Source organism: Centroberyx affinis, unplaced genomic scaffold (assembly GCF_046629955.1).
Source record: "Centroberyx affinis isolate AG114_WGS23_722 - 3 ecotype Tasmania unplaced genomic scaffold, CSIRO-AGI_Caff_v1 ptg005968l_1, whole genome shotgun sequence".
Taxonomy (NCBI): Eukaryota; Metazoa; Chordata; class Actinopteri; order Beryciformes; family Berycidae; genus Centroberyx; species Centroberyx affinis.
Genome location: NW_027283036.1, coordinates 1 through 27,500, shown reverse-complemented (window position 1 = coordinate 27,500; position 27,500 = coordinate 1). Strand labels below are relative to the sequence as shown.

Below are 27,500 nucleotides of genomic sequence, written 5' to 3'. Positions count from 1 at the left end.
GTGTCTGTGGGTGTCTGGGGAACCAATCACAGCCGAGGGTCAAACCAAAATCTTAGGTATGAGCACGGATGGACGGAGGGACAGATGGACAGACAGACAGACAGATAGATAGACGACTTACAGATTTATTAGGATGAGTCTTCTCCTCCTCCTCTTTCTGCTCTTTCTGCTCCACAGGAGATGCACTGAGCATGTGCAAATCACAGTCTGGTGGGGCAACACAGGATTAACCGCATTAAAAATCAATGTTGTCATCGTCATCATCATCATCTCCACCGCCACCATTAACTTTACACTCTTACTCCTCATCATCATCTTCAGGATGGGAAAGAGATCTTGACAAGGGGCAGCAGAGTGTGTGAATCGAACCTGGATTGCCACTTTGAGAGGCATTTGACGTCGATGACACTTAACTGACTGTAATACAAATCCAAAGCATAACCTTTAAGATTTGTTTGATAGAAGTATAATGAGAAAAGATGATTCTATTCTCAATGTCTTCCCCATCGCTTGTTTTTACAGTTCTAGTTGATAACTTTTTATATAGATTGTGGAGTGTCCTACAGCTAGAAGGTTCAGTAATCCTTGGGTTTTTGAGAAAATAGCTAAGCCATAAAACTGCTGATTTAGATGTTTAATTATTTTAATTTCATTATTTTGTATGCATTGTATTCTCTATACATTGTAATTTTTTCTGCAAAAAATTTGGTATAATACACGTTGTTTATTGTCATTACTTGTTACGTATGTTATGGCATGTTGATATGTTATACACAATAATGTCATTTTTTTCTGCATAAGACCCAGTGAACTGAACTGAACTGTACTGAGCTGAAGGCAGGGTCCCCTCTCTACTCACCAAAATCCTCAAACAGAGACTCGACGAAGCTGGTGCCGTTGCCATAGAGACAGCTGTTCATGTAGACATCTGATCCGTTGACTGTGGGAAAGATCAAAGGGTTTTGAATTGATAATAGTCTGATAAAACTCCCAGAAATAAAAGAGAGATCGGGGGAAGTTACCGCTAAATCTGTCAGGCTTAGAGAACTGCATATAGAGATGTATCTTGGAAATAATAAAATGCACTTTGTATGATTTTATGTATTGAGATACAAGTCTATCGTGAATTGAGGGGAATTATTAAATCTTCTGCTGTTAAAAGTTTAAAACACTGATGATGAGCTGCTATAAAGAAGGGTTAAGTTATCACTTCTCTATACTGGCATGTTTAGTCGAATCGGCTGTGTGAGAACTTGTGTCAAACAAGGACATGCAGCTTCCAGCTTGTAATTGGCTGGAAGCTTTTTTTGGAATCAACGTTAGTCTCCTGGGCTGCAAGAAATAAAACCCAGACCGGATGAAATACAGCATTAATTTGGATTTCAGTAATCTATTGTGGATCAGTCCGTTTTGGATCAAAGCACCTGAAGAGTGAGTATTGGCAGCGAGTCTGGGTCCTTGTGGAAACATGGTATAGATCTTGGCACTCGGAGCCACCATGATGCCTACCCACTCTCCTTTCTTTGACCTCCGTCTCATCCTCTTAAATCTTTTTCGTTTCATCATCCTCTTATACCAATCCTTACATCCTCTCCTACATCCTTGCTTCTCTCAGATAAACAAGGATCTACTTTAAAGACCTCAGTATGCTTTGACTTATTGGAGGCCATGTTTTGTTAGGTGTTTTTAACTCTCGCTGTATACTATATCATTGTTGCGCTGCTGTGGACATTAGACATTTTTAGGAGCAGTAGTGGCCTAAAGGTTAGAGAGGCTGGATTGTGACTGTAAGGTTGCCATTTCGAATCCCTGGCTTGGGTGGGGGAAAGTAAATTAGAAACTTTCTCCCCTCCCTTAGTAAGTACTGTCGAGTTGACCTTGAACAAGTTGCTTAACCCCTGGCCGCTCTAGCTGAGCTGGTGTAAATATGTGGAAGTGTATGAATGTGAAGCAGGATGTTGCTGAAAAACAGCAAGGATGTTCAGTCAATTTCCCAAGGATAAACAATGGTTAAAGGACAATACCAGTGTCAGTTAGAGTTATAGCACATGTACGTCCAATGAGAGTTCCCTGAATGCAGCACTGCCACTGATATGAAAACAATCAACTCAGGCACAATGAAGTAACAATAAAACAGAGTAACTTTGACAAAACCAATTTAAGGCTTCACGTTTACTTTAATGGATTATACAGCCAAGTCTGTGGAAGCTGTTTTCAAAAGTGAATAGCAGAAAATGGCTTCTTCTGAAGGGAGGAAAACGCAGCAGCTACGATGACTGTGTGCAGAAACTAGAACTAGAACTAATAGAAAGGAGAGGGGGAACTAAGATAATTGGCACAAACTTAAAAAAATACCGACATTATCCATTAACAATAAATGTGTTAATGCCTAATATGGTATAAACTAAACAACAGAGACCAAAGTGGCAATTCGCACCACACCAATCCCCTCTCCCCTCCCTCCTGGTGTCTTCAGTCTGTATACCTGCAGGCTGCACTGTCTCCAGGATGTTGCGTATGGAGGCCATCTTGTCGGCGGTGGCGGGGCTGACCGTCTCCTGGTCCAGCATCTTCAGCAGAGCTCCCAGCTCATTCACCAGGCGCTCCATCGCTACTGAGAACCAGGAAACAGACAAATATTATTTTGGGGGCAGAACCGCACCATGAGGTCATTATGGGAGACTCTCATTATACTGCAGCCTCTTGACATGGTTCAAATGCTTCTGCTCTTACGCCCTGTGCATCGAATATCCCTTCACACGCACGCACCAACACACACACACAGGCACAAGGCTGAGGCGAGCGGCCAGTTAGTAAGGGGCATGCAGTCAGTTTGGAACTCAGCTTACCGCCTGTTGCAACAGCTGAGCGGGGAGAGATATTTAGCATCCTACCACATCTCTCTATCCATCCGTCTGCCGCAGTGTCTTTCTATCTGTCTGTCTCCTTCTCCTCTGTTTTTCTTTCTTTCCCCTCCTTCTTTCTCTCTGGGCTGCCACACTTCACAGTCCTACCTCCAGTTTGGACATTGCAGGCTTTCTTTGAAAAATAATAGTTTTCATGTCCAACATCCTGTGTGTTTGTGTGTGTGTATGTGTGTGTTTGATGACCTTGACATTGTTCCAGACCCTCTGACACACTCTCACACATCCTGCTTGCTCAGAGCTGACAAAGAGAGAGAGAGGGAGAGGTTCAGGGGGGGCAGAGAGACAGAGAGACAAGGAGGAGGAGGAGGGGGTAGGCAGAATACTTCCTTCCTTAAAGGAAATGGAGGCAAAATAAAGAGGAAAATCTATAGTTCCACTAGAGATATGGATAGGGTTACCACACTGCCTGTAGCAAAGTGCGCTGTAGGTTCATTCAGTTGTTCACTCATTCATTACAGAAGTTTAAGAAGCAGATGTTTGACACAAAGGATGTCGGTTTGAATACGCAGAGTGGCTGGGAAAATCTGAGTGGGGCTGAATGAGTAAAACTCTCCCTCTTGCTCAACAGCTACCATCGAGATCTTAAGCAAGGGATTTAACCCCAATCGCTCCAGTAGAGCCGCTCAGTAGAAGGTTGTGGTTGTGTAGGTACATGAATGTGAGGCAGAGTGTTACAGAAGACGAGCTTGTGTTCTCACCAAACCTTCCGACATATAAAGGTCAAAAATTCATTCTTTCATCCTGTTTATCAAACTGTGCTTTGTTTACTTCATTAATCTGACTTCCTGTGTTACAACAGCTTTGTAGGAGCTGATTTTCTCAGCAACAACCCATGGTGGTGTAGGGGATTTTCTTCTTCTGTGGTGTAGTAGTGCGATATATGGCTATAGGCCAATACATCATATCGGACCAATATTGGCCTTTAATCAGATATTGGATATTGGACAGTCAGTGTCATCCACTGCTGATATGATGGAGGTTCCTCCCTGACCACAGCTACATAAAACAGTCTGTAAAACCTGCAATGAAGTTTCATCTTCTTTGCACATTGTATTTGTTTGTTTAATTGTTCAGTAATGTTTTCTGCAAATTAATTAATTTAAAGGCCTAATGTATCCCAGAGTTTCCTTGCCACAGGTACAGTGGGTCATTCTGGCTTAAAGGGCTGGTAACTTGTGTTTCAATGGAGAGTTTTAGTGTCCCATGGTCTAAATGCTGTTTCAGAGGCTTTTGAAGGGGGAGAAACATTCAGTCCTTATCGTTTTTTGGCATGAAAATTGTCAAATTTAAAGCTATTGAATATCAGCACAAAATCCTCTAATCCTTCTCACTGTCTAAATAAACTCAGGAACAATTACTTTAAATGTGCCATAGTTAGGGAAAATTGGCTTATTCCCATCTGTTGTGACTTGTCTGATACTAAAATAGCATTTAAAAATATATAAAAACACAAAATTTGCTGAAATGTGAAAAGAATAAATATAGTTGCTGAAGTATGACATGCATAAAAAAGAAATCTAGAATGGGTGGAAAAGAGCTGAAACAGCATTTAAGATAAGAAGAAGAAGGAGAAAAACTCTTGTCATCCCTCTTTCTCTCTCTCTCTCTTTCTCTCTCATACACACACACACACACACATAGTGGAGAGAGAGTGAGTGTGCGGACTCCTTACTCCCATCTCTTAGCCTCTTCCGCCTCCCAGTCTGACAATACTCTATTGTCTCCACAAGGGCCAAAATTAGACGGCCACAATGCTCCGCAAGACCAGAGCAAACAATGCAATGTCAGAAACTCAAACAAAAAACAACACAGGAATTCAAAAACACAGATACACACACACACATACACACATACACACTCGCACACACAGTCTAAGAGGGGCGTGGAGCACAGCTGCATCGTCCCAAGCCATGGGCATTCTGGGTTAAAGGATATGTCCAGCAGCTGTGTGTGTGTGTGTGTGTATGTGTGTGTGTGTGTGTGTGTGTGTGTACGCACTCTCTCTCTCGGCCAGCAGCTGTGGTTTCCTGTCTTAGTTGTCGACAGAAGCTTATATCCACTTCTTCCTGATCTCAACTCTCCTTCATCCTACTGAGTCTCACCTCCTTTCCCTCCCTCCCTCCCTCTCTCTCTTCCTCCCACTCTCCCCTTTCTCTTTTTCCATCTCTCTCCCTCCTACTCTTTCTGTCCCAACATCCCACCTCTGTGTTGCTCTTTAAAGGTGAAATCCAGAATTTATTTGACCATCTCTAAGTTTTGGGTGTATTCGTCCTTGAAAAATGTTCCACTTTTCTCGAAACCATCACAAATGAGCTGTCGCATGCTGTCAGTCAGACAATAAATTTCAGGGTGGAAAAAAAAATAAATAAATTCAGTGCAATCAATCATAATGTAAGCAAAGCCAGTAGTGGGGTGACAGCGTTTCAACAGACTGGACCTTCAGCCTGTTTTCTGTTTCTCGAGTCTCACTTTACACAGTCAAGGCCATCCCTGTGCCTCTCTCTCTCCCATACTCCCCCTCTGTTCTCTCTCTCTCTCCTCTCTCTATGTAAATCTATGACTCTCTCTCTCTCTCCTCTCTGAGGACTTGAGGGTTCGGAGGCTGATGATCAGCTGTTGTGGAGGCCTGTGGTTCCTCTCACCCACAGAAGGATCTTTGTAACCCCCAATGTGCGCACGACACACACGCACACACACACACACACACACACACACACACACACACACACACACACACACACACACACACATTTTTCTCTCCTCATCTTTCTTTCACTGCTGGACACACACATGCACTTAATTCACAGTGAGCCCACACACACACATACACACAGACACATGCACACAAACACACACTTTTTATTTGACTCTCACACAGATACATTATCTCACACACACAAGCATACAGTCACATGGATCTTGGAGCCAAATAGTGGAATGTGTGTGTGGTGTGTCTATGTGTGTGTGTGTGTGTGTGTGTGTGTGTGAGTGTGTGTGTGTTCATTTGCGTACGTTTGTGTGTGTTTCCGTGAAGAGGCTTTCTGAAGAAGGTCAGTCATGAGACCTGGATCATGCGACTTCCATTTTAACTGATTTAGTGTGTTTGGTTGCAGCTCACAACAAAACAGCCACTTACTGCAGTTGCTGCTTCTACACTTCTACTTCTTCTACTGCTGCTGTTTATCTCACCACATAATGCCTATGGGCAGCAGGGGGACAGAGAGAAAAGATTAAACAAAAGTCTTCTCTCTCCAACCTGAGGCTTTCACTCCCATCCATTATGCGTCTCGCCCATCAATCACACCGATCCGAGCCTAACCTCCTCGGCCCCAGGCTCGCCTCTCCCAGCCAAGTTATCCCTCCTTCTCACTGCCTCCTCTAACATTTCAGGGCCGGGCAGCTATGTGAATACAGCTGAGTTTGACTCGCTTGAATGATCTCACCCAAAACAAAAACACGAGATTAGCCATCAAAGGACTTTCAAGACAAGATATTTTGTGTAATAGGATAAAAACAAGAGCGCAAAATGTGTTCCATGCCTAAGCTGCTATTTAGCGCTGCAGCAGGCGTCCTCTTCCTGCCTCCCCCACACTCCCAGAGGCCGAGGTCTGACAGCCATTCCCCTCAGATCCTTCCACTCCTTTCTCTCTCTCTCTCTCTCTCTCCCCCCCCCAGATCCATCTCTTTTAACTCCTTCCCTCATCTAACCCCCCCTCCTCCCTCCATCCCTCTCCAGACAGCCGTCCTCTTCAGACAGAGGTCAGAGTTCAAGTCCTGGCTGCTCCAGCAACTCCCTCGGAGACAAAAGTCTATTTCAGCGATGCAGCATCTCATAATTCCTATTTTCGTGACAACAGAGGATGGTGTCACTGCTAGCCCGGGGTTTGCAGTCAGTCAGACACTTTAAAAAGTCCCCTCTATTCTAAATTAGTGAGAGAATTTAAAAAGAAACAGCTGGCGGATAAAAGCCATGGAATTCTCTCTTTCTGTTTTCTTACATTCTTTCAATATCTTATCACTGTCTTCAGATAGAAAATGGTGAACAGACACAGGAAACAGAGGAAGTTGACACTGTGGCACTGGTGTGAGCTGAAGTTCAAACCCATACTGCTGTGGTGCTCCGGTGGCGTTCCCAGGTAAGCAGACTGTGGCACTGTGTCACCGCAGTGCACCATGGGAAATCCACAGGTATTTCTTACTCAGCTTACTGTAACAAAGCCAATCTTGGGGCATGCTGGTGTGGAAATTGCCCTTCTTCCGGATGAAGAATCCCCTTGCCCCCAGTTAAAGGGCAATTTGGCATAAAATGGCAGCAATTTTATGCTAGAATTAAAAGCTTGCACCAGAAGAAATAAGCCTTTATACAGCCAGAGGTACCAACTATAAAGGCAAGTGATAGAACAGCAGGTTGGATATCTGTAGTTTCTTGCTTATTTGCCTGACCGTGTTCAAATGTGACCCAGAAGAGGGAGTGTGACAGGAAAATAATTAAGGAATGGTATAATTTGTACTGCTTTTGTGGTCTTGAAGGTTATGGAAATGATTATTCAATTTGTACATGTTTTGCTTAACAGAACCAACACATTTCCAGACAGATTTTGATTTTCAGTGAAAGTTGTGTATTTGCTCAAAATCTTAGCCCTAAATCTTTGTAAATAACTTGAAGCATATTGTCTATCAATTTCAAGCTTGTGGCAGGGCACAGACAGCCCAAAATATAAAATGTACAAGGGCACATTGTATTTCAGCTACAGATAAGTGTCCTTTGCAAGATCCCTATTAGCCTTGTAAAATAAACAAAACCACTCAAAACTGTGAAAGGTGTAGAGATGACAGTGACCTGCACACCAGAAACAAATCTATTGGGCTGGGTTGTTTGTCAGTGTGGTTCTCTCTCTCTCTCTCTCTCTCTCTCTCTCTCTCTCTCTCTCTCTCTCTCTCTCATACACACACACACACATAGAGATAAACACATGTTACCATGGACTATTATTGTAATGGTTGTTTTTTCCTGACAGTGTTTCCCGGATAGGCAGTGAGGTAAAATATGTGTATAGAGTCTCCATCATCCCATCAGTCATTCACCTATCTGATACAACCTTCAACTGGACAAAACATGACCCAGTGTTATTCCTGTTGGCTCTTCGTGTGTCGCCACCACAGTAGCTTAGCCGTTAAACACTACCTACAATACATCTACACATGAAGGACATTTACAGGCCTGCTGTGCTGGATATCACTGTCATGGAAAGTCAATAGTAGCCCTGCAGTCCTACACCTCCCTCTTGCTTTAAACTGTACTGTAGAAACCAGAACTGTGGGAACTCCTGATATTTAATCAGGAGTTCACAGGCAAAGTTAATGTCACTGTCCTTGTGAAACAGCAAAAAATGAAATAAAGAAAAGGCTCTGAACCTTGTGACTCTAGAGAGGGGGAGGAGACACTGGGAGAGTAAGAGGAAAAGGGAAATGTAAGGGAACTATGGTAGAGGTCAAGGCTTGTGACAGTTGTTATAGAGAGGACTGATGTGTGTGTGTGTGTGTGTGTTTGCGTTTGTGTGTATAAATGTCAATAAGTCTAGACCACTCCGATGCGATGGATTATTACAGTGTAATAAAGCATCATCAAACCTATTTTATTTATCCCCTGCAAAATCCAATCCTAAAGCCATAAAAGAAAACATACTGTTGGCATCTGTATCCTACTTTCCATGCATGTAGCCTATGTGTTTTACTGTATTTTAAAGCGGGGTGTAACCAGTGATGTATTGGAGGGAAAACCCTCCATAAAGGAATAGTTCATGCCAAATGAAATTTCAATCATTATCTACTCGCCCCCATGTCAGTCAAAACTCCACTGAATATTGTAGGAAAACCAAACAGAGTGAGTCTTTTATGCAGCTCCATACAAAAAGCATAGCATGAAAAGTAATCACATTTCTTCAAATAGCTCATCTTGTGCAGCATAAGCCAAGTGTTTTGTAGGCAAACAGTTACATTTGTGGGTCAAAAAGTCCAATATACCTTGTTACTGCCTATATTTTCCTCACTGACAATGTTTTATTTGTGTTCACAGTTGTGCGAGTGTTTGACTACAAAACACTTGTTTGACACTTTCTAGAATAAAACATTGTCAGTGAGGAAAATATAGGACATAACAAGGTAAATGTTGGATTTTTGGACTTTAAGTGCAATGTTTGGCTATAAAACACTTGGATTATGCTGTACAAGCTGTTTTGTTTTTTTTAGCCTATAAAGGATGACTTTTTATTTTCATTTTGGGGTGAACTATTCCTTTAAACTCAATATACCCACCTTTTTAGGCTGACACACAATTTTTATGATGCAAATTCATGCTATACTTCATAAGTAGTAGACCTATCAAACCGATGTTTGGCTACATGAGGAGTGTTTTGAGGAAGAATACATATTCTGAAAATATAATAGATTTTTGTCCATAAAGCTCATTATTTGCATTTTGATCATCATCGACGGGAGATTAAGCTTCTTTTTTTTTTTTTTTTTTTATAATTTACTGCTAGCCTACATCACCGGGTGTAACATTATAATGCCCCTTCCTATTTGCAGCCCTGCAGCCTCGCAGCGCTGAACAGAGCGGGCATTCAGCTCCTGCTGCGGCTGCTTCCCTTCCAGCAGCGCTGCTTCCAACGGGGCACTTCGCTGTTGGTATCAGATTGCATCACTCAATACCTGAGGAATACCTCCTCCATTCACACACACACACACACACACACACACACACATACACGCACACACAGTTACGCATACGTACACACGCAGCGCACCATCCGGCGTGTAGGTATATGACATCATCTGTCCCGTTACTCCACCAGTTTGCCGGGAGCACGAGACACTCTCGGCTTATTCCAGCGGTTTGGGGCAGATGTTGAGTAAAATGGGCTGAAGGTCTTTCCCTTCGTTCACTTTTATGCAAACTCTAACGAAAAATCACTATAATATTCCTATAATAGTCCTGTAATCCTGTGTGCTTATACTGTATGTGTTTGTGGTGCTGAACAGTGAGTTTATAGCGACTTCATGGTGATTTATGATAGTATGTATCACTTACTAGGCTATCATTATAATATTCCTATAGTATTCCTATTGGGACTCAAGTGTGTCTGTCGTTTTCAGTAGTGAGTTTATGGTGAACTTATCGTACATTATGTTTTTTTATCCTATGGTATCACTATATTCCTATAGAATATTAGGCCTATATAGTTTAAAGTTTTGCTTGAGTGTCCTCCTGAAAGTTATCACAGTTACCAGTTGTTTTTCGTGAGGGAGTAAAACATGAACACTGGATAAATAAAAAGAGGGGAAGAGTTACTCACAACTCTGACGTTTGGAGTCCATCTAGTCTACTATTCCACAGGTCGGGTTGTCCTATTTATTGCCGGTTATAATCCCTCAGTTTTTGCTTGTAAAAGTTACGGTTATTAACACGCCCGTGTTCTCCATACACTCACACACTACCGAGCTCTGTCAGCCACCGATGCGGCCAAGTGAGTCAGTGTGACCGCTACAGTTTATAGTTTGAATCCTGGTTCCTGATCCAGAGCCGCACTGGGTCCTAGTGCCAGTCCTGTAACCCACTAACCCTTTGGTTCCCACACATTTCCATGCCACATGTCTTAGACACACATTAGACCACAGAGCCTCATTTGATAAGATTTTGTCCCAGTGATCTCCATATGGAAAATATGTTTGTTGTTGATTCAGTGTTGAATTGTATAACTGCCTGCCAGGGTTCCCACCGCAGCGTGGGTGTAGGCTACAGTTCTATGATTTTTCCATGATTTTACATAACTAAGTCGGAACGCTTCCATGAGCCCAAAATTGTATTCTTTCCTGGTTTGTTAATGGTTATTTTTTTCCAACTCTGAAAAGTTCTAGAGGGGTAAAGGGTCATAGTTTCCACTACAGTTAAGCTTGTTTTGGAGCAAACAGCTGAAAAAACACCACCGAATGCAATGAATGTGTGAAACAATCTGCAAAATGCATTCTGGTATATTCCTGTAAAGTGACCCATGATATTCCCTGATATTCCCTAACGATAAACATATTCCCTGACTCACTCTGGAACACACCTCTCAAAACTCCCTGGGAACCCTGCCCTGTAGCCTATGTGGTGGTGAGGGTGAAATCTATAATTACAATAGTTATAATTATACATCCTCTTAATGAGATAATTTCTAGCGAGTTACATGTCAGTGAAATTAAACAATACTTAATTTTGTTTCGGATCTCTTTGAACCCTCTCATGAACTCCTGGGGATCCCTGGACCGCACCTTTAGAGCCACCGGTCTGACCTGAAGTGACCCTAAACCAAAAAGTACAATACTGAAACATTAAGTATAGAAGTTTAAAGGAAAAAAAAAGTCAAAATAACTGTAAATTGGCAGCATTTAGATCATTTATTCAGCAGCAGCAGTGACCACAGGCGGGTGATTATAAATGATAAATGTCATACAGCTCAAAAAAGCCAAAGAAAAACTTAGAATTGAATTTAGTTTTTTTAAAAGTTCTGTACACTTTTTTACTTTTTTGTTAAAGAACTGTAAACACACACATGTACACACACACATACACACACACACACCACTTGGTCAAGACGACTTCCGTTACATCCGTTACATGCACATTCATCTACAACGCTCCTGCAGACCAACACTGAGCCTTCTAGTTCTTTGTCTGCAGCAAACTATTCATCACCTTCTGTTCCTACAAACTGCATTTTAATTCAGGCAGTAGCTAATATCTTTTTTGTAACACCATAACACACATTAATCCTTTCTCAACACGCATTAATCCTTTCCTTGTCAGACACCCGTTCAATCTTGATCAAGCTCTCCTTGAGTTCTCCTTCCCTCTTCCATCTCTCTTTCTGTCTTGTTTCTTCCTTCCTTCCTTCCTTTCTTTCTTTTTCCTTCCTTCCTTCCTTTCTTCCTACAGTATTTCCTTCCTTTACTTTATTCAGAATGGTTCCTTTCTCTTAAATTCAGAGTTCTACCTTTCGCTTCTTATTATCCATGATATGGACACTTTCTGCCAGTCATTTAACCATGCACACACACACACACACACGCACGCACACACACACACACGCGCGCACACACACACACACACACACACCCCGCACATACAATATGAAACATGAAGCAGTCTAGTTTGATCTGTGGTCTGACAGCTCAAATCAGTATCTACTCTGACAGTTTTAATGAATATAGCTGTATGTAGTAGTATGAATTAACGAGTGATTTTTCAATTTCCCAAAATGGATAAAATAAGTCAGAGTCTAGGTCACGTTCACTGTTTTTTTGTTTCTTTTGTTTTTTTTTATCACAAACACCTCCTTTCTAAACTCTACCGACATGTCTGAGCTCAGAGTCCCATCTTGACACAGTTCACACACATTACACCTTTGTGTTATCATCTATTATAATACACAATCACATCATATTTCACAAATCAATCACTTCAGCAAAGTATATCTCATAATCAGTCCGCTCCAGGCTTAGAAAAGAACTCTAAACACTGATATGGCTTCATAAAAATCTACATCAAAATAAAACACATGCCAGCAAAAAAAAAAAAATGAAAAAGAAAACCTTTGGTTTTCAGTGTTTACGCATTATAAACACCTCATGTTCATATCATGTCCAGTAGGCCTAATAACACGTGGTAAGAATCACTGTATGTTTGTCTGCATGTCTTATCAGCTTATGAGCCACTGAGGACAGATTCTGCACCGCACCACTGTCTATGTGACTGTTTCTGCATTTTTAACTGTCTGCCTGTCTGTCTGCCAGTCTGCCTATCTGTCTATCTCTCTGCATACCAAACTGTCTATCTCACTACCTGTCTACCTGTATGCAGGTTTGTCTCAGTCCACTGTAACCCAGGTCCTCAGTGTGGCACATACTACATACAATCAACCTGGACTTCAGCCAGTTAATTGGAAGGGGATCCACCCTGTAGCTCATGTTAACACACTGCCATCTGCTGGTAGGAAATGGAGATGCAACTAACTCACAATGAACTCTAGCTTGGTTTGGGAGGAAGCCCTCTCTCCTGTCTACCTGCCTCCCTGCCTGCCTGTCTGTCTGCCTGCCTGCCTAACCTGTCTATCTGTCTGTCTGTCTGTCTGTCTGACTGCCTGTCTACCTGTCTGCCTGATAGACTGTCTGTCTGTCGGTTGTGCCCCTAGTCCTGCTCGTCTGCCAGGTCAGCAGTAACAGAATTTTATTCAGCTCTCTCCTGGTCTTCGTCTTCACTCTTGCTCTCCTCAGGACTTCAACTTTGTTCCTTTTGACCAGCTGGCTTGACTGGGCACGCTGCTGCTTAATTAGTCCAAGTGCAGACCATCAGGCAGGCCCGTGGGTGTGAGTCCTGTCCTGAAATCTTCTCTTCCAAAGAACTGTACCTTCTGATTTTGTATGTTCCCTTTCCTCTGGGTCAGGCCGGCCTGGTAGAGGTTGGCCTGATTAGAGCAGATTATGCACAGGAGGCCTACGATGGGTCAGACAGTTCTGCTCTTGCTGCCTCAAAGGAGTAGAAGAAGAAGTTTTTTTTTCCAGCTAGTTAGCTAGCTTCCTCCGAGCCAGGCGGTCGATCTGGGTTAGGGAGGCCTGCATGTGAAGACGGCGGTAGGCCTGCAGCGGTGATCTCATCTTATCTCAGAAGAGCCGGACCTGTTTCTTCAGTTCGTTCTTCTTCCACTGAGCGAGGCGGTCAAAGGCCGACATGGACATCCCAAACACTCTGTGAAACTCCTCAGGAGAGAGGTGACGCTGGGAGGAGAGGGAGGGAGAGAGAGAGAGAGAGAGAGAGAGAGAGAGAGAGAGAGAGAGAGAGAGAGAGATAATTACTTGTATATGGTCACTGGCAGGTGAAAATGTATCTCCCAAAAGTCAAAACCAGCCTTGTTTTACAGGTTGACCACCCTGCATTTTTCAGTTTTAAAAGGGTTTCATATTTCCAAGGGTTGTATTATTTTCTCAACCCACAGGGGGCCATGTAATCCTTCAACTGAAGTTAAAACATGAAAATCACCAAAACTGGAGCTATGAGGTTTTCACTTGACAACAGTGATATATTCATACAGTTTAATGTAAAATACAAAACATAACAGCATAAATACCCCTAACTATTGCATAAGTCATGGGCTTCTACATAGGATCAAGAAAGTATATCTTCTTTCAGATTTTATTTCAGTCTTTCCTCCTGTGTTCAGTAAGAGCAGAGGTTTGTGTGGATTATGTTGAGCAGTTAAGTGTTTTGGTCTTTACCTCCAGTCTGGCTCGGTCCACATCACTGGGGAGACGCTGGTGTCCTCTGACTGTCACTATCAGGGCCTCATATGGGTAGATCTGACAGGGAGAGAGAGAGACATGACTAGATACATCCATCTATCCATGTATCCATCCATCATGCATATAATCTAATCTAATAGAACATGACTTCAGACCTTTTCCATGGCATTAGGATCCACTGGTAAATTCAGTATACATACAGTATACATACAGCTCCACCAAGGAGCAGTTATTTCAATAAAAATTAAACTTTTGTAACTGGATTGCCTGCTATTCCTACAACCTTCTTGCAACAAAATACACCATGGGGGCGGTAGCAAGCATGTGATTATATTCAAAAGTTGCCCCTGGATCCTAGAAAACAGAAGCTCTGAATCAAAGATGTTTGTTTGCTTCATTTGATTTATTTCATGATTTAAATGTCACCATAAATCAGCACTGATGATCATTCGAAAGCCTGTAGCAGTTCAGTGTCGGCTTATGTGTTTTCTTTGTGAAAAGTCACAGTATAAACTAAATGTGTCTGATTGACTCGAGCGCTTTTCCCAATAAGATGAGCTATTTCCTGCATATTGTGAATAAAACGGTTGGTTTGAACTTTCTCTTTTGCACATTGCTATAAATATTATATTTGTATAGAGAATCACTGTGTACCATTACCCTTTGAATTTTTTACTTCTGTTTCAATAAAATAAAACAATCCGCCTCACAAACTTTCACTGAGTCAAATTGGGCGTTACTGAGTGAGATGGATTCACCGTTCAGTATGAATACAGACTGCTTTATAAAGGCAATTTATCGTCATTATCCATTATCCATTATCCGTACACCCAGACCTTTCACTCAGGCTTGGCAACACCTTGGCTCAGCAACAGTTCACCGACTTTGGCAGAACGCCTTACCTTGTATTCTGAAAGAGAGAAATAAAGCAGAGAAAAGACAGTGATGAATTACGTTAGTTATTGTGCTCATTGTCATCAGTCCTCCTGGTCTCTTATAGAGCTTTAGCTTATACACTATAACACTGAATATGTATCAGGAGGAAAGGTAAATCAGCAGAAAACTAGATGAAAGGTGGGTAAACAGATTAAGCTGTACAATAGGCTTACCTCTGATCTGCCAATTGACCGCGTTACTGCTGTCATACTGGTAATAATCTGCACCCGCACTCCCGGGCTGCAACAGCACAACAGCAGCAGGTTTAGTAAATATTTACCGAGAAGATCTTATAGTTTTTTATCATTATAATGGAGAAGCAAGATCAAGCAAAAGTCGCCAGAAATGTATTTGAAAGCCAATTTTAAAATATCTAAAAGAAATCAAATCAGGGGAGTGTTCAGGACCAATGTTCCCTCTAAGCTGAGTGTGTGAACTATGTCTAATAATTGATCATACTGGCCAAATAATGATAAATTGTCAGTCAGGTATTGTTCCACTTGTCCCCAGAATTAAATTGATATAAGTGGGCTTCCAAGTTTTGGTGGCAAATGATAGTTGATGCAAGGACTTTGCCATAGCTTAGGGTTTAGTGAATTGCCACTCCTGTCTGTCTGTCTCACACACACACACACACACACACACACACACACACACACACACACAGACAGAGTTGCGCATACACAGAAATCGTGATTGCTTACCCTGTTCAGTCCATTTCTGCCGTAGCCTGGCAACGAGGCCGATTTGGCAATGTATGAGTCTGGGAGAACAAACACAAACACATAACCATAAACAAACACAATGTAAACTAGGACACAGACAAGTATTTTCTGAATGGGAACGCAGCAGGTCTGTGCTCTACTTTCTATGGTTCCTTTGCAATTGTACTGGAAAAGGCTGAGCTTCACAACCTGAAAAGAGGCCTTGCTTTTTATTATTATTATTCCAAGTGAGGAGAAAAATCTGCGAATTTCTTTCAGATTTCCACAGTGAATAGAATTTTATTTAACCTTTATTTATTCAGGGAAATTGACTGAGCATTCATGCATATTTTTTTCTCAGCACTGCTCCGCTTCACATAACATCACACATTTCACACCTGGAAACTGCCAGTACAACCAGTCTTCTCAGCCACTGAGCAGCTTCACCAGAGCAATCGGGTTAAGTGCCTTGCTCAAAGGCACCTTACTGGTACTTAAGGGACAAAAAAGGGGTTCTACTTCGTCTTCCCCACCCAGTTGCTCCCAGCTGATCCAGGCATTCAAACCAGCAGCCCTCCTGTCACCCCCCCCCCCCCCCCCACACACACACACACACACACACACACTTTCCAAACCCCACAAACATCACCATGCCCACAAACATCGACATGACAGGCTCCTAATGAAGAATGCTGTGGCTCCGATCACACTGTCATACCAGTCAGTTCTGATTCACCGTGGAGCCTTGTAATGCGTGTCTGGATTTCGCTCATTTCAAGGCTCATTATTTTCTCATCAAACACCTTATCTGTGGCCTGGGATGTGTGTACAGTATATTTTGGTTGTATACTGGCATTTTGGCTATTAAATACACACCATCAAAGAGCAGCTTGTATACATGAGTCAGCCTCACCTGTATACAGAGAGATTACCAGCAGTTTTGAGGGACAAGCCACCATGTTGGAGGAATGACAACACAAGAAAAGACTGTAGCACTGTCACCTCTTCCTCCTCCACCATTTTATTGTATAATTTGAACACTACTCTGCCTGCATTTTCTTTGTTTTGTGCGGCGATAACATCAGTCTTTCCTTTTGTTCTTGCTCCTCCAACATGGTGGCATCTCCCTCGTAACCACTGGTAACCAAACGTCCTGTGACAGGCCTCTATTGTGTTACAGCTGAAGACACAGATGGCGTGCAGTGCTACGGCTGAGGCAGCAGAGGGCAGTGGAGACACATTAAACCTCTCACCTCACTCTGCTCTCCCTCTTTCTCTCACTCTCTCTCTCTCACATACTTTCACCCGCCTCTTCTTCACTATCTCTGCTTCTCCACGCTCCTAAGCTTCATCATTCAGTCTTCCTCTCTCTCTCTCTCATTGTCTTGCTGTCTCCTCTTTCCCTCAATTTTCTATCTTTACCTCCCTCTCTTCTCCTTTTTTTCTGTCCCTCTCTTTCCTCGTTCCTCCCTTCCTCTCTCTCTTTGCTCTCTCTCTCTCTCTCTCTCTCTCTCTCCCTCTCTTTCTCTCTCTCTGGTTCAGTCTGGTGTTGAAGGGAATTAAATTACACAGCGGTGTCAAAGCCGGGATGAAACACCATGATGCAGCAGAATGCCGGCCGGTGTGTGTAGCTGCTGTACGGCGCGTGTGAGCTGCTGAACTGTAATGAGTTCTCTCTCAACAAGAAATGGGATATAGTCTCATAGATTAGTCATGATGTGTGCCTTGGAAATTTAGTCGTTTCATCAAAGTGGGGCCTGACACCAAATAGCTGCAAAACTACTATCCTAAGCATCTCATTTATCAACCTCTTTGTAGTATGAGAGTGCTGGTGTACAATCACTGTTACCTTTTGGGTCATAATAGCTACAGTTACACTTGCTATTTTGAGTCAATGCATGGAATATTTAATCTATTTTTATCATAAATTATATTTTGATGACTTGATCACACTAGGTTGCATTAAGTGACAAGTCTGGAGGCACAAGAGTCCAATTTTTGGATGTTCAGAGCCAGATCTAAAATAGCTAAAATACGTGTATGAGCAGTAAAGGAGATGGTGAAGAAGAGGAGGGAAAAGTGTAATATACAAAAAGGACTGAAAAAATAAAGCCACAGGAGACGCATTAGAGGGATTTTAAGGCCAAGTGTGGAGGCACACTGATGTGATCTCAGAAAATACATCTATCTTTATGATCTGATCTCAGAACTTGCACTGAAACAACGTTAGTGTAACTGTAGTGTGACTGTAGCTATTGAAACAGATGGCTGAGTGGTTCAGGTCAGTGATCCTGGATCAGCACTGCTGCAAAAAGAAAAGCTGATAAATACAGGCCTTAGCTGCAACGCCATTCATCTTTCCACCTGTAACCCAACAGAAAGAGGTGTGTGTGTGTCTGTGTGTGTGGTTATGTGTGTGTGTGTGTGTGTGTGGTTGTGTGCGTGTGTGTGTGTGTGTGTGTGTGTGTGTGTGCTGATAACAATCTCCCACTCAAAGCCCCGCCGCTGTCACAACAGAGCCGACAGGATGAAGGGGATCAGGGGGGAGACGGCCCATTATGTCGCCGCCCCCTTGTGATGACCTCACAGATCAAAACACACCGATGAGTCACTCACCGCTGTCAGCACTGTAGACCGACCTGGGAGCTGAGGAGAGAGAGAGGAAGAGAGAGAGAGAGAGAGAGAGAGAGAGAGAGAGAGAGAGAGAGAGAGAGAGAGCGGGATGAGAGAGAGAGCGGGATGAGAGAGTGGGATGAGAGAGAGAAAGACAGAGAGAGGGAGCGAGAGAGAGAAAGAGCGGGATGAGAGAGAGAGAGAGCAAGAGAGGGAGAGAGAGAGAGAGTGGGATGAGAGAGAGAGGGATGAGAGAGAGAGTGGGATGAGAGAGAGTGGAATGAGAGAGAGAAAGACAGAGAGAGGGAGCGAGAGCGAGAAAGAGCGGGATGAGAGAGAGAGAGAGAGAGAGAGAGAGGGAAGGGGGAGACAGAAAGAGTGAGAGAGGATGGGAAAAAGAGAGATGGGAAAGAAAGTGAGTGACAGAGAACGAGAAAATGAGAGAACGATATGATGGAAAGTGTGAGAGAGGGAGTGATAAAAGAGAGACAGAAAGAGAGAGAGAGAGAGGGAGAGAGAGAGAGAGATGAGGTGGAGAGACAGAGAGAGAAAAAGAGAGGGAGAGACAGAGAGAAACAGTGAGAAGATAGAAAAAGAGATGGGAAAGACAGTGAGTGAGAGAGAAAGAGGAAATGAGAGAAAGATATAAAGGAAAGAATGATAGAGAGAGTGATAAAAAAGACAGAGACAGAAAAAGAGAGAGGGGGGGGGTTAATAACTGTTTAATGCCTGTACATATGTCCCACAGATACTACTAGCTGCTCCCCTTGATCCCATTACTGCCTTTATGTGTGTGTGTGTTTGTGTGCGTGTGTGTGTGTGTGTCTGTGTGTGTGTGTGTGTGTGTGTGTGTGGGTGAGTGTATGTATATCTTTGTGCACATGTACAGCATATTAGCTTGTGTTAAGTGAGGTTAACAGTCCCCGACATGCAGCAGTAGTCTTCTAATACACAGTAAGCTGCAGCGGGAGGAGAGATCTGTTCCAGTGGAAGGGAAATAAAGCAGGCCAGCTGTTGTGGGACATCTATAAAACATCAGCTGTGAGAGGATATACGCTTAGAGGGGCAGGGAAACAACATCAACATAAACAGCCGTAATTATTGTCAAGCCCTACACATCGTATAAAATATGTAGCGCCAGGGGTAGAGCCAGCGAGAGGGGGGTCGATTTCTACTCACTCGCCCATGTATGCATTCATGGCACGCAATACATTTTGTAATTTTAATGCACCGGTGCTGCATTTTAAGTTTTATTCGGTTATTTTTCTTTTGCCTGTGACAAGACGAAAAAATGTGCACATCACTCAAGGAAATCTCATAGAAAAAGGAAAAGAGGGCCGCATGCTTTTATGCTCCGATACGGCTTTAATGGATGCACAACATTTCAAGCGCCGAGGCTCTTCGTCAGCTCAGAATGAAGCGAGAGCTGATGAAAATGCTGCGCGTCCATTAAAGTTGTGTCAGAGCATTTAAAGTGTGCAAGCTCTTTCCTTTTTCTATTTTTCGTCGCCCGACGCTTGTCCCATTATGCGGAAAAGTTTCTCCGTCTCTCCTTCAATTCCGCTAAAGATGGCTTGGTGGTATTGTTAGTATTCTTCACTGAAACCAGCTAGAAGAATTCACAATATTAAGATTGAGCCCTTTACATATAGAAAGAATACAGCTGAGTGTAAGCATTATAATTTTTAGCTTTGACGTAATGAAATTGAAAGTCCACTGGGCTGATTAGAATGTTTTTCGCTGACAAATTTGGAATAAAGGTTTTATTTGAGCTTTATTCCAACATTCATGAAATCCATTTTGGAAAGAAAACCACTACCTGAAGTTCATTTACCCAGGCTGTAAAAGAATTACTTTGTTATTTAGTAAGGGTTAGGGTTGGAATGAACATCTTCATCTGAACACAAGGTGATGAGTGCACACTTTCCAACATTTTTCTCATCAGTATATTAACAGATAAAACATAAACCCACACTACCACACAGCTTATTTCCCTTTCTCTCCTCCCTCTCCCCTCTCATCTGACCCTGATTTACCTCTTGCCTCCACATCATACATCTTCTCTGACCAGCTCCAAATTGCTTTAGCCTCACTCCCTCCCTTTCTCACACTCTTCCTCTCGCCTTCTTATATTTCATTCTGTCTCTCTCTCTCTCTCTCCTCCTCCCTCCCTCCTTGTCTCTCCTGTTGCAACACCCCCTCTTTTATTCCCATTTGGCCTCCACCTAAACACTCTCTTTCTCTCTCTCTCTGAGTCTCTCCATCTTTGTCTCATCCTAACATGTGCTGAATGTGATGTGGAAAGGGATCAATAAGAGAGTTAATACAGAAGTGGGGAAACTCCCTCAACTACGGCTTGCTCAGCATCACAACTACAGACACACACACACACACACGCACACACACACACGTTTGTCTTACTTACTGACTACATTCATTCCCTTACTTTAACCCTTTCCACTACATGCCTAACCTTAACTCTTACCCTAACGTAAACCTAACTAAACTAAACCTAAACTAACCTTAACCCTAACCCTTACTCTAATCCTAATCCTAATCCTTATTCTCATTTTAACCCTTAACTCAAATCGTAACCCTAAAATTGCTCTTGAAGAAGTGAGGACGAGCCAAAATGTCTGCACTGCAAATGCCTAGAACTGAAAACTGGTTCTCACAGGGATAGAAATACAAGAACACACACACACACACACACACACAGACACACACACAGCCTTACAGCCATTGAGGGAGCCGTATCCCAGATTTTGCAGCGTCTCCTTGCTGCTGCAGCGGGAACTGCGGCTGCTCCCCCACTGGTCATTGTCGTGACAACCTGACCGCGCCTTCATCTCCTCCTTCAGGATCATCCTGCCGATCCCCTGGGTGGAGGGAAGGGATGGAGAGGAGAGAAGGAGGGATAGAGAGCCCAGAGATAGAGGGATGGAGACAGTAGGTTGGATTGGACAGAGGGAGGAGAAAGGAGGGAGGAAGAGGCGATGGGTTAAGTGGAAGAGGCAGATGGATGATGGAGGGATGGGTGAAAGAGAAGGGAAAAGAGGGAGGGAAGAAGAGCAGATACATGGAGTAATAAGAAATGGTTGAATGGGATGTATGGATGGATGGATGGGTTGTTGGACGCATAGAAAAAGGCAAAGATTATTGTATGGATAGATAGAGGGATGAATGGGGGGTAAAAGGGAATGAAAGGGAGGGAGAGGTGGAAAAAAGAATCAGAATTAAAGCAGGTGCGAGAAAGATGTACGAGAGAGTATGAGGAGCACAGGAACATCATGCCCAGTGAATGAGTTTGGCAAGCAGCATTTAATTAGCGAAATCATTAAATATTAAAACACACACACACACACACACACACACACACACACACAGAAGGTACGAAAGGATGGAAAATGTTAAAGAGAGAAGGAGGAGAAGAGCGGAGAACGATGATTTCCTTTCATACCCTGTTTATATTCTGATTCCATCCATCCTCCTCTCCTCCAGATGAAGCCCTCCTCACCCTAGAGACTAGAGAGAGAGAGGTAGAGAGAGAGAGAGAGAAGAGAGAGGTACAGATAGAGAGAGAGACAGAGAGAGAGAGAAAAGGAAGCAGAGAGAGAGAGTATGAGGACAAAGAGTGAGAAAGTTAGAAAGAGTAAGAAAGGGGAGAGAGAGAGAATAGCGAAGAGAGAGAGAGAATAGCGAATGTCAAGGCAAAATTTTGGAATTTCTCTGTCTCTATTTTTACGACGACTGACCCCTACATGGTCCTGTATGTGCGTAGGTGTGTTTCTCTGTGTGTGTGATGCATCTAGGTGTACATTACATTTGTGTGTGTAAGGGCAGAGGTGTTTGGGTATGTGTGTGTGTGAGTGTGTGTGTGTTTGTGTGTGTGTGTGTGAGAGAGAGAGAGAGAGAGAGAGAGAAAGTGGGAGAGGACAATACCTTTAGGAGAGCCAGTGTATGGGTAATAATTGGAGTCAGGATGGTAGATATTGTTACAATTGGATGTGGAAAGGCGGCTGGAATTGACAAGATTCTCATTGGTTTTACTCTTACTGGCTGTCGGAGAGGCAGAGATATCTGTGGGAAAGACAGAGAGAGAGAGTGAGAGAGAGAGAGAGAGAGAGAGAGAGAGAGAGAGAGCAAGCAGGAGAGAAAGAGAGATCACAGAACATAATTGTATTAGAGGCAAATTCGCAACACTCCGTTTGTGATAACACAACCTTTTTGAACTGAAATAAAACCCAATTTTCATGCTTGAAAGAACGAGGCACAGAAAATGGAAAAGAAGACACAGACAAGGGAGATGAATAAAAGAATGCTAAAACGTGTTTAATCCTGTTTTGTTTTTTGGTTTCTTGGTCTGTCATGATGTTCCACTGTTTAACCACAATATCGGTGTATGTACAGTGTGTGTGTGTGTGTGTGTGTGTGTGCGTATGCGTGTGTGTGTGTGTGTGCAGGAGAAACAAAATGGAGAGAGCAGTGCATTTACTTACAGAGAGGGGAGGGCACAGCGGGGGAGAGGATGGGAGGAGGGGAGACACATCAACAACAAGGGAACAGAGGAGGGAAAGGAGGTCAGGAAAATTAGAAAACGAGACGGTATACGATGGAAAACCTCCGACAAGCAATCAGTCATGTTCCAACTGTGCTGACAATTCCCTTTAGGAAAAGTGGAATTAGTTGCTATGCAAACTAGGCAAGTAGTTGGCCATGTAGCCAATGTTGAGGAAACATGGAGGAAACGTCCAAGACAGAACCCAAGCACTGCTAACTTATGTACAGTCAAAAGTTTGGACACACCTGACTGAATGTATTGTGTTTTTCATTATCTTAAAGCCATTTTGATCTAAAGGCTTATGCTTAAATGCTTTAAATTTGTTTCTTAGACAAATATAAACAGTGAATTTGATGCATGAAAGTTTTGATGTCTTTACTATTATTCTAAAATGTGGAAAATAGTAAAAATAAAGAAAAATGAGTGTGTCCAAACTTTTGACTGGAAGTGTATAAAACCTGTAATACCATACTGGCATTAAGATGGGTTATGCAACTTTTTAAAGATCATTTTCTAGGCATTTTGGCTTTTTTATTTGGAGAGTGCAGTGGAAAGTGACAGGAAAGATGAGATAATGAGAGGGGGTGATATATAACAAAGGCTACAACTAGATGTGATTTGACAAAATGCACTTATTGTAAGTCGCTTTGGACAAAAGCGTCTGCTAAATGCTAAATGATGTAATGTAATTTGGACAATGCTGCATGTGACTTAGTCTTCGGAGGAACCATAAGAAATTGTTTTCTTCTTTTGAACAAACAATCCAAACTTGTGACGAACACCAAATTCTGGGTGACAACCCTGTCCCTCCTTGTTTTTTTTCTGTTTGTTTGTTGCTGTTGTTCAAGGGCATTAAGGAAATTGGGAGATTTTGGCCATGTGGAAATATATGGGACTTGACCTCTTAAAATACAACAAAACCATTAACCCATGCATTTCATCAGTAAGTGCTATTCTCACTCCACACTTCTGGTAATATATCCGAACATTTCCTCAAGGAGCTCTCGTTCTGAGTTGCAGCAGGTGCTACTGTGATATACTACAATATATTGTGGCTCTATATATATACCTGATTATGGTACTTTGCCTTGATATGAAAACTGCTCTATAAGTGATTCATAGAGTGAATTTAAATTCCCTCCTGTATCCCGGTTTACAGATTGCATGGTCAGGCTGAAGAGAGAGAGGTTTGTCAGCAGAGTAAATCACCCAGAGGTGTTTCTGAGGAACTGTAAGTCTGTCTGACCTGCCATCTCCCCACTGATGGACGACCTACACACTCAGATTATTTGGCACGGCTTTTATCCCTCTTTCCTCACCTCTTGAATCAGAATCTGCTATCTCGCTCAGCCCTGTCTGATGCGCCTGCTGCACCGGTCCAACCGTCAGTTCAGTTCAGTTCAGTTCAGTTCAGGTGAGCTCAGGTCAATTAAATTAAATTCAATTCAATTCAATTAAATTAAATTAAATTCAATTCAATTCAATTCAATTCAATTCAATTCAATTCAATTCAATTCAATTCTCAATTCAGTTAACTTGGTAATTCCTATGGGGCAACTGATTTCTGAGTAAACAGACCATGGAGGACTTGATATGTGGCGACTGTCACAGTTGTAATCAACAGTGCAAATTGGAAGTTGTTTTTAAGTAAATTTTAAGCTGCCAGTCCAGATGAGGTGACCACAGACACAACCTCGTACCCCCGCCTCCCATGATTTCTCAAACTTTTCAGACTCTCCCCTTCGGCTATCCACCAGCTCTCCATTAGCATTGTATCAGCAACTGACCAGTGGTAAATGGCATCTGCATCAATGCACAAGCTCATGGAGGAAACATTGAGTTAACTAACTGTCACATTAAATGCTTACATTTATCCATGATAGTAGCTTAACTAATATCAATCCAGGTGTAGCATTATTGGTCTGCCTGGCTGTTGCCTTGCCAACCTTGCTAGTTAATGGATAGGCAATAGCAAACAAAACATCAGTGTACTAATGTTATTGAATAATGGGAACGGGCATTTTCTTTTTTTTATCACAGATAAGGAGTTGAATTTCAGAATATTATTTTTATAACACTCAACAGAGTCTGTAACAACATAATATGTAATATCACATTGAACTCTGCCCTTTTAATTGAGCTACTTTTTCCTTTTTTTACACCAGTAATTTACTCTCTACTTGCTTCTACTTACTACTGGCAAAGAGTACTTCTACTTGAACAGAATATTTTGGTACTCTCTCCCCCGTTCATCACAGTCTCTTTCTCAGTAGTCCCTCACTGCTCTGCTCTGTCTGCCCTCATATCTCTGCTGACTCCTCGCCCTAAATCTCCCTACTTGGTCACACCAGTCATGTGCCAATCTGCACCACACCTCACAGCTATTTCCCGCTGTCTGCCTCTCTCTCCCTCATCTCTGCTACATTTGCTCTATCTTCTGTTATAATTACCTTACATCCTGACCCACTTGCATATCTGTGCCCCAGCTGCTCCCAAATCCCACCATCCAGTCCCAAGATCCCAGAGGTTTTCATCATCCTAACTGCTCCCAGGTCCACACTCCCACCTCACTGCTATTGATTTGAGTAGCAACATTGCGCCAATAGTACATCTTGACAAAAATCGTTCTATCAACTGATCCCACCGTTCCACTTTTGAGAAAAGCAGAGAAGGAGAGCAGAAGGGTGTCATTCCAAAACACTATTTATATATGTAAATATATGTGTGTATATCTATATATATATATATATATATATATATATATATATATATATATATATTTCAGGTAGTAACATTCTATATATTTAGAATGTTACTACCTGAAATTAATCTGGCAGTGTCTGAAAAACATAAATGATTCTATTTTATAAGCAAATGTCTTTAGATGACTCCTGACTTCAATACTAACTCATAATGTGCTTAACCTTCATGCCAGCAGTGAATATGGGAGAGTGGGTGTCATTTTATTTTATTTTTTAAATGGTGTATATCTCATTTTGGAATGAAACTCTTCAAATGAGATCCAGCTCAAATCCTTTCAAATGCCTTCCTGTGATGGATTCATTCAGACAAACTTTACTGACATACAGTAATATAATATATACAAAAGCAGACTGCCTGACAGGTAAAAAGCATAATGAATGCTATAAAAAGCATAACAGTGTAAGGAATCAACTAACCTTGTCTCTTATAGATGGGGGGTTTCCTGTAGATGTTGGTTTCGCCAGATGCTGGGGACAGAAACACAGTTATAGTTAGAGGGACAAAGCAAAAAGAAAGGAAAGAGAAATGGAGAGGAGAGGAGAGGAGAGGAGAGAGGAGGAGAGGAGAGAGGAGGAGAGGAGAGGAGAGGAGAGGAGAGGAGAGGAGAGAGGAGAGAGGAACCAGGAATAAGCTGGATCCCCCTATCCATCCCATCCCATCAAATTAGTTGTATACATTTACAGTCTCCTTAACCATAAAGCTGACAGCACCGGTGATAAACTGCTATAGGAGAGGTGGTGCCGTGCATCCAGACAGCCTGACTGACACGTAGAGAGGCTGATTAATATGAATTTACAGGCTTATTACAGGGAACAGCAGCAGATGGCATGGGAATAAAGAAGAGGGAGGACAGAAGGGTGGAGAGAGTTGGAAGGAGAGGCAAAGGAAGAGATAAAGGAGATGTGGTGAACAGGAATGAGAAACTTAAAGGAGACGGGAAAGTGTTTAGTGGAGCGTTGTATTCTCCACATTGAGGGGCTCAAAAAGAGCTTCTTTCACAACAAAGTATGAAATTAAAAATAGTTTTAGTGTTAGATCTGCAATACAACAAAACATGAAAAAGCATGGTGGAGAAAAAACACTTCCAAGCACTACTATCAAAAAACAATTGCAGAAGAGACACTGCACTAGCACTGCCAGATTTAGGGGTTTGACTCCCACCGGACTATCCAAGCTAAATATGTCTGCACTCATGGTACTGTGAGGCACTTTGGATAAAAGCTTCCACCAAATAGCATTTGCCCAGTGTAGGAAAGCATGAAGGGAGTGCTGTCGCAGAGCTGGCAAGGAATAAGAGCCTCGGAAAACTGGAGAGAGGGAACAAGGAGTGAGAAATGGGATGAAGGCGGGAGGAGGGAATGATGGAGGGAAACCAAAATGCACAGCTTGCACGGAAAAAAACAACAGCCTTTTAAAAATGAAGGGAACAAAGACAGAGTGGAAGAGAAAGCCATTAACTTGGCAAAATGGAGGGCTGGTTTAATGTCTTGGTTTAAGATAATAAGGTGAATCAGGGTTAGTTGTTAGATTAAAACACTTATAGATTATGCAAGAGCTGTGCTAACAAAACAGACACATTCCCCTCTGAAGTACACTCAAAAGAGGATTTTTTTCTACACTTACATGAATATTAAGACCTCATTAAAATTAACCAAAAGC

General features: G+C 42.4%; 2 protein-coding genes across 3 annotated transcripts in view; both read right to left on the bottom strand.

The window, feature by feature from the left end:
• afap1l1b (actin filament associated protein 1-like 1b) overlaps positions 1 to 10,417 on the bottom strand; it is a 20,703-nt gene extending 10,286 nt beyond the window's left edge. Inside the window, exons 1-5 of one of the 2 annotated variants that reach the window (XM_071547510.1) lie at positions 10,283 to 10,417; positions 2,486 to 2,614; positions 860 to 940; positions 122 to 207; positions 1 to 14 (exon numbers count right to left, since the gene is read on the bottom strand). The exon at positions 1 to 14 is cut by the window's left edge and continues 104 nt beyond it. In XM_071547510.1, coding sequence (XP_071403611.1) covers positions 1 to 14; positions 122 to 207; positions 860 to 940; positions 2,486 to 2,614; positions 10,283 to 10,304 — 332 coding nt within the window. In that variant the 5' untranslated portion in view covers positions 10,305 to 10,417. Of the gene's footprint in view, positions 15 to 121; positions 208 to 859; positions 941 to 2,485; positions 2,615 to 2,849; positions 2,883 to 10,282 lie in introns of those variants that run through there. The other variant, XM_071547511.1, reaches the window with a different exon arrangement.
• Positions 10,418 to 13,628: 3,211 nt separating this feature from the next.
• On the bottom strand, positions 13,629 to 26,308 carry LOC139668031 (actin-binding LIM protein 3-like; the record flags this gene model as incomplete). Its single annotated transcript, XM_071547508.1, has 10 exons — positions 13,629 to 13,742; positions 14,241 to 14,321; positions 15,167 to 15,174; positions 15,374 to 15,440; positions 15,905 to 15,963; positions 18,521 to 18,550; positions 21,255 to 21,396; positions 21,978 to 22,042; positions 22,460 to 22,597; positions 26,258 to 26,308. Coding segments are annotated over 10 exons (755 nt in total), but the record flags the coding sequence as incomplete, so codon positions are not given.
• Between the last annotated feature and the right edge of the window lie 1,192 nt (positions 26,309 to 27,500).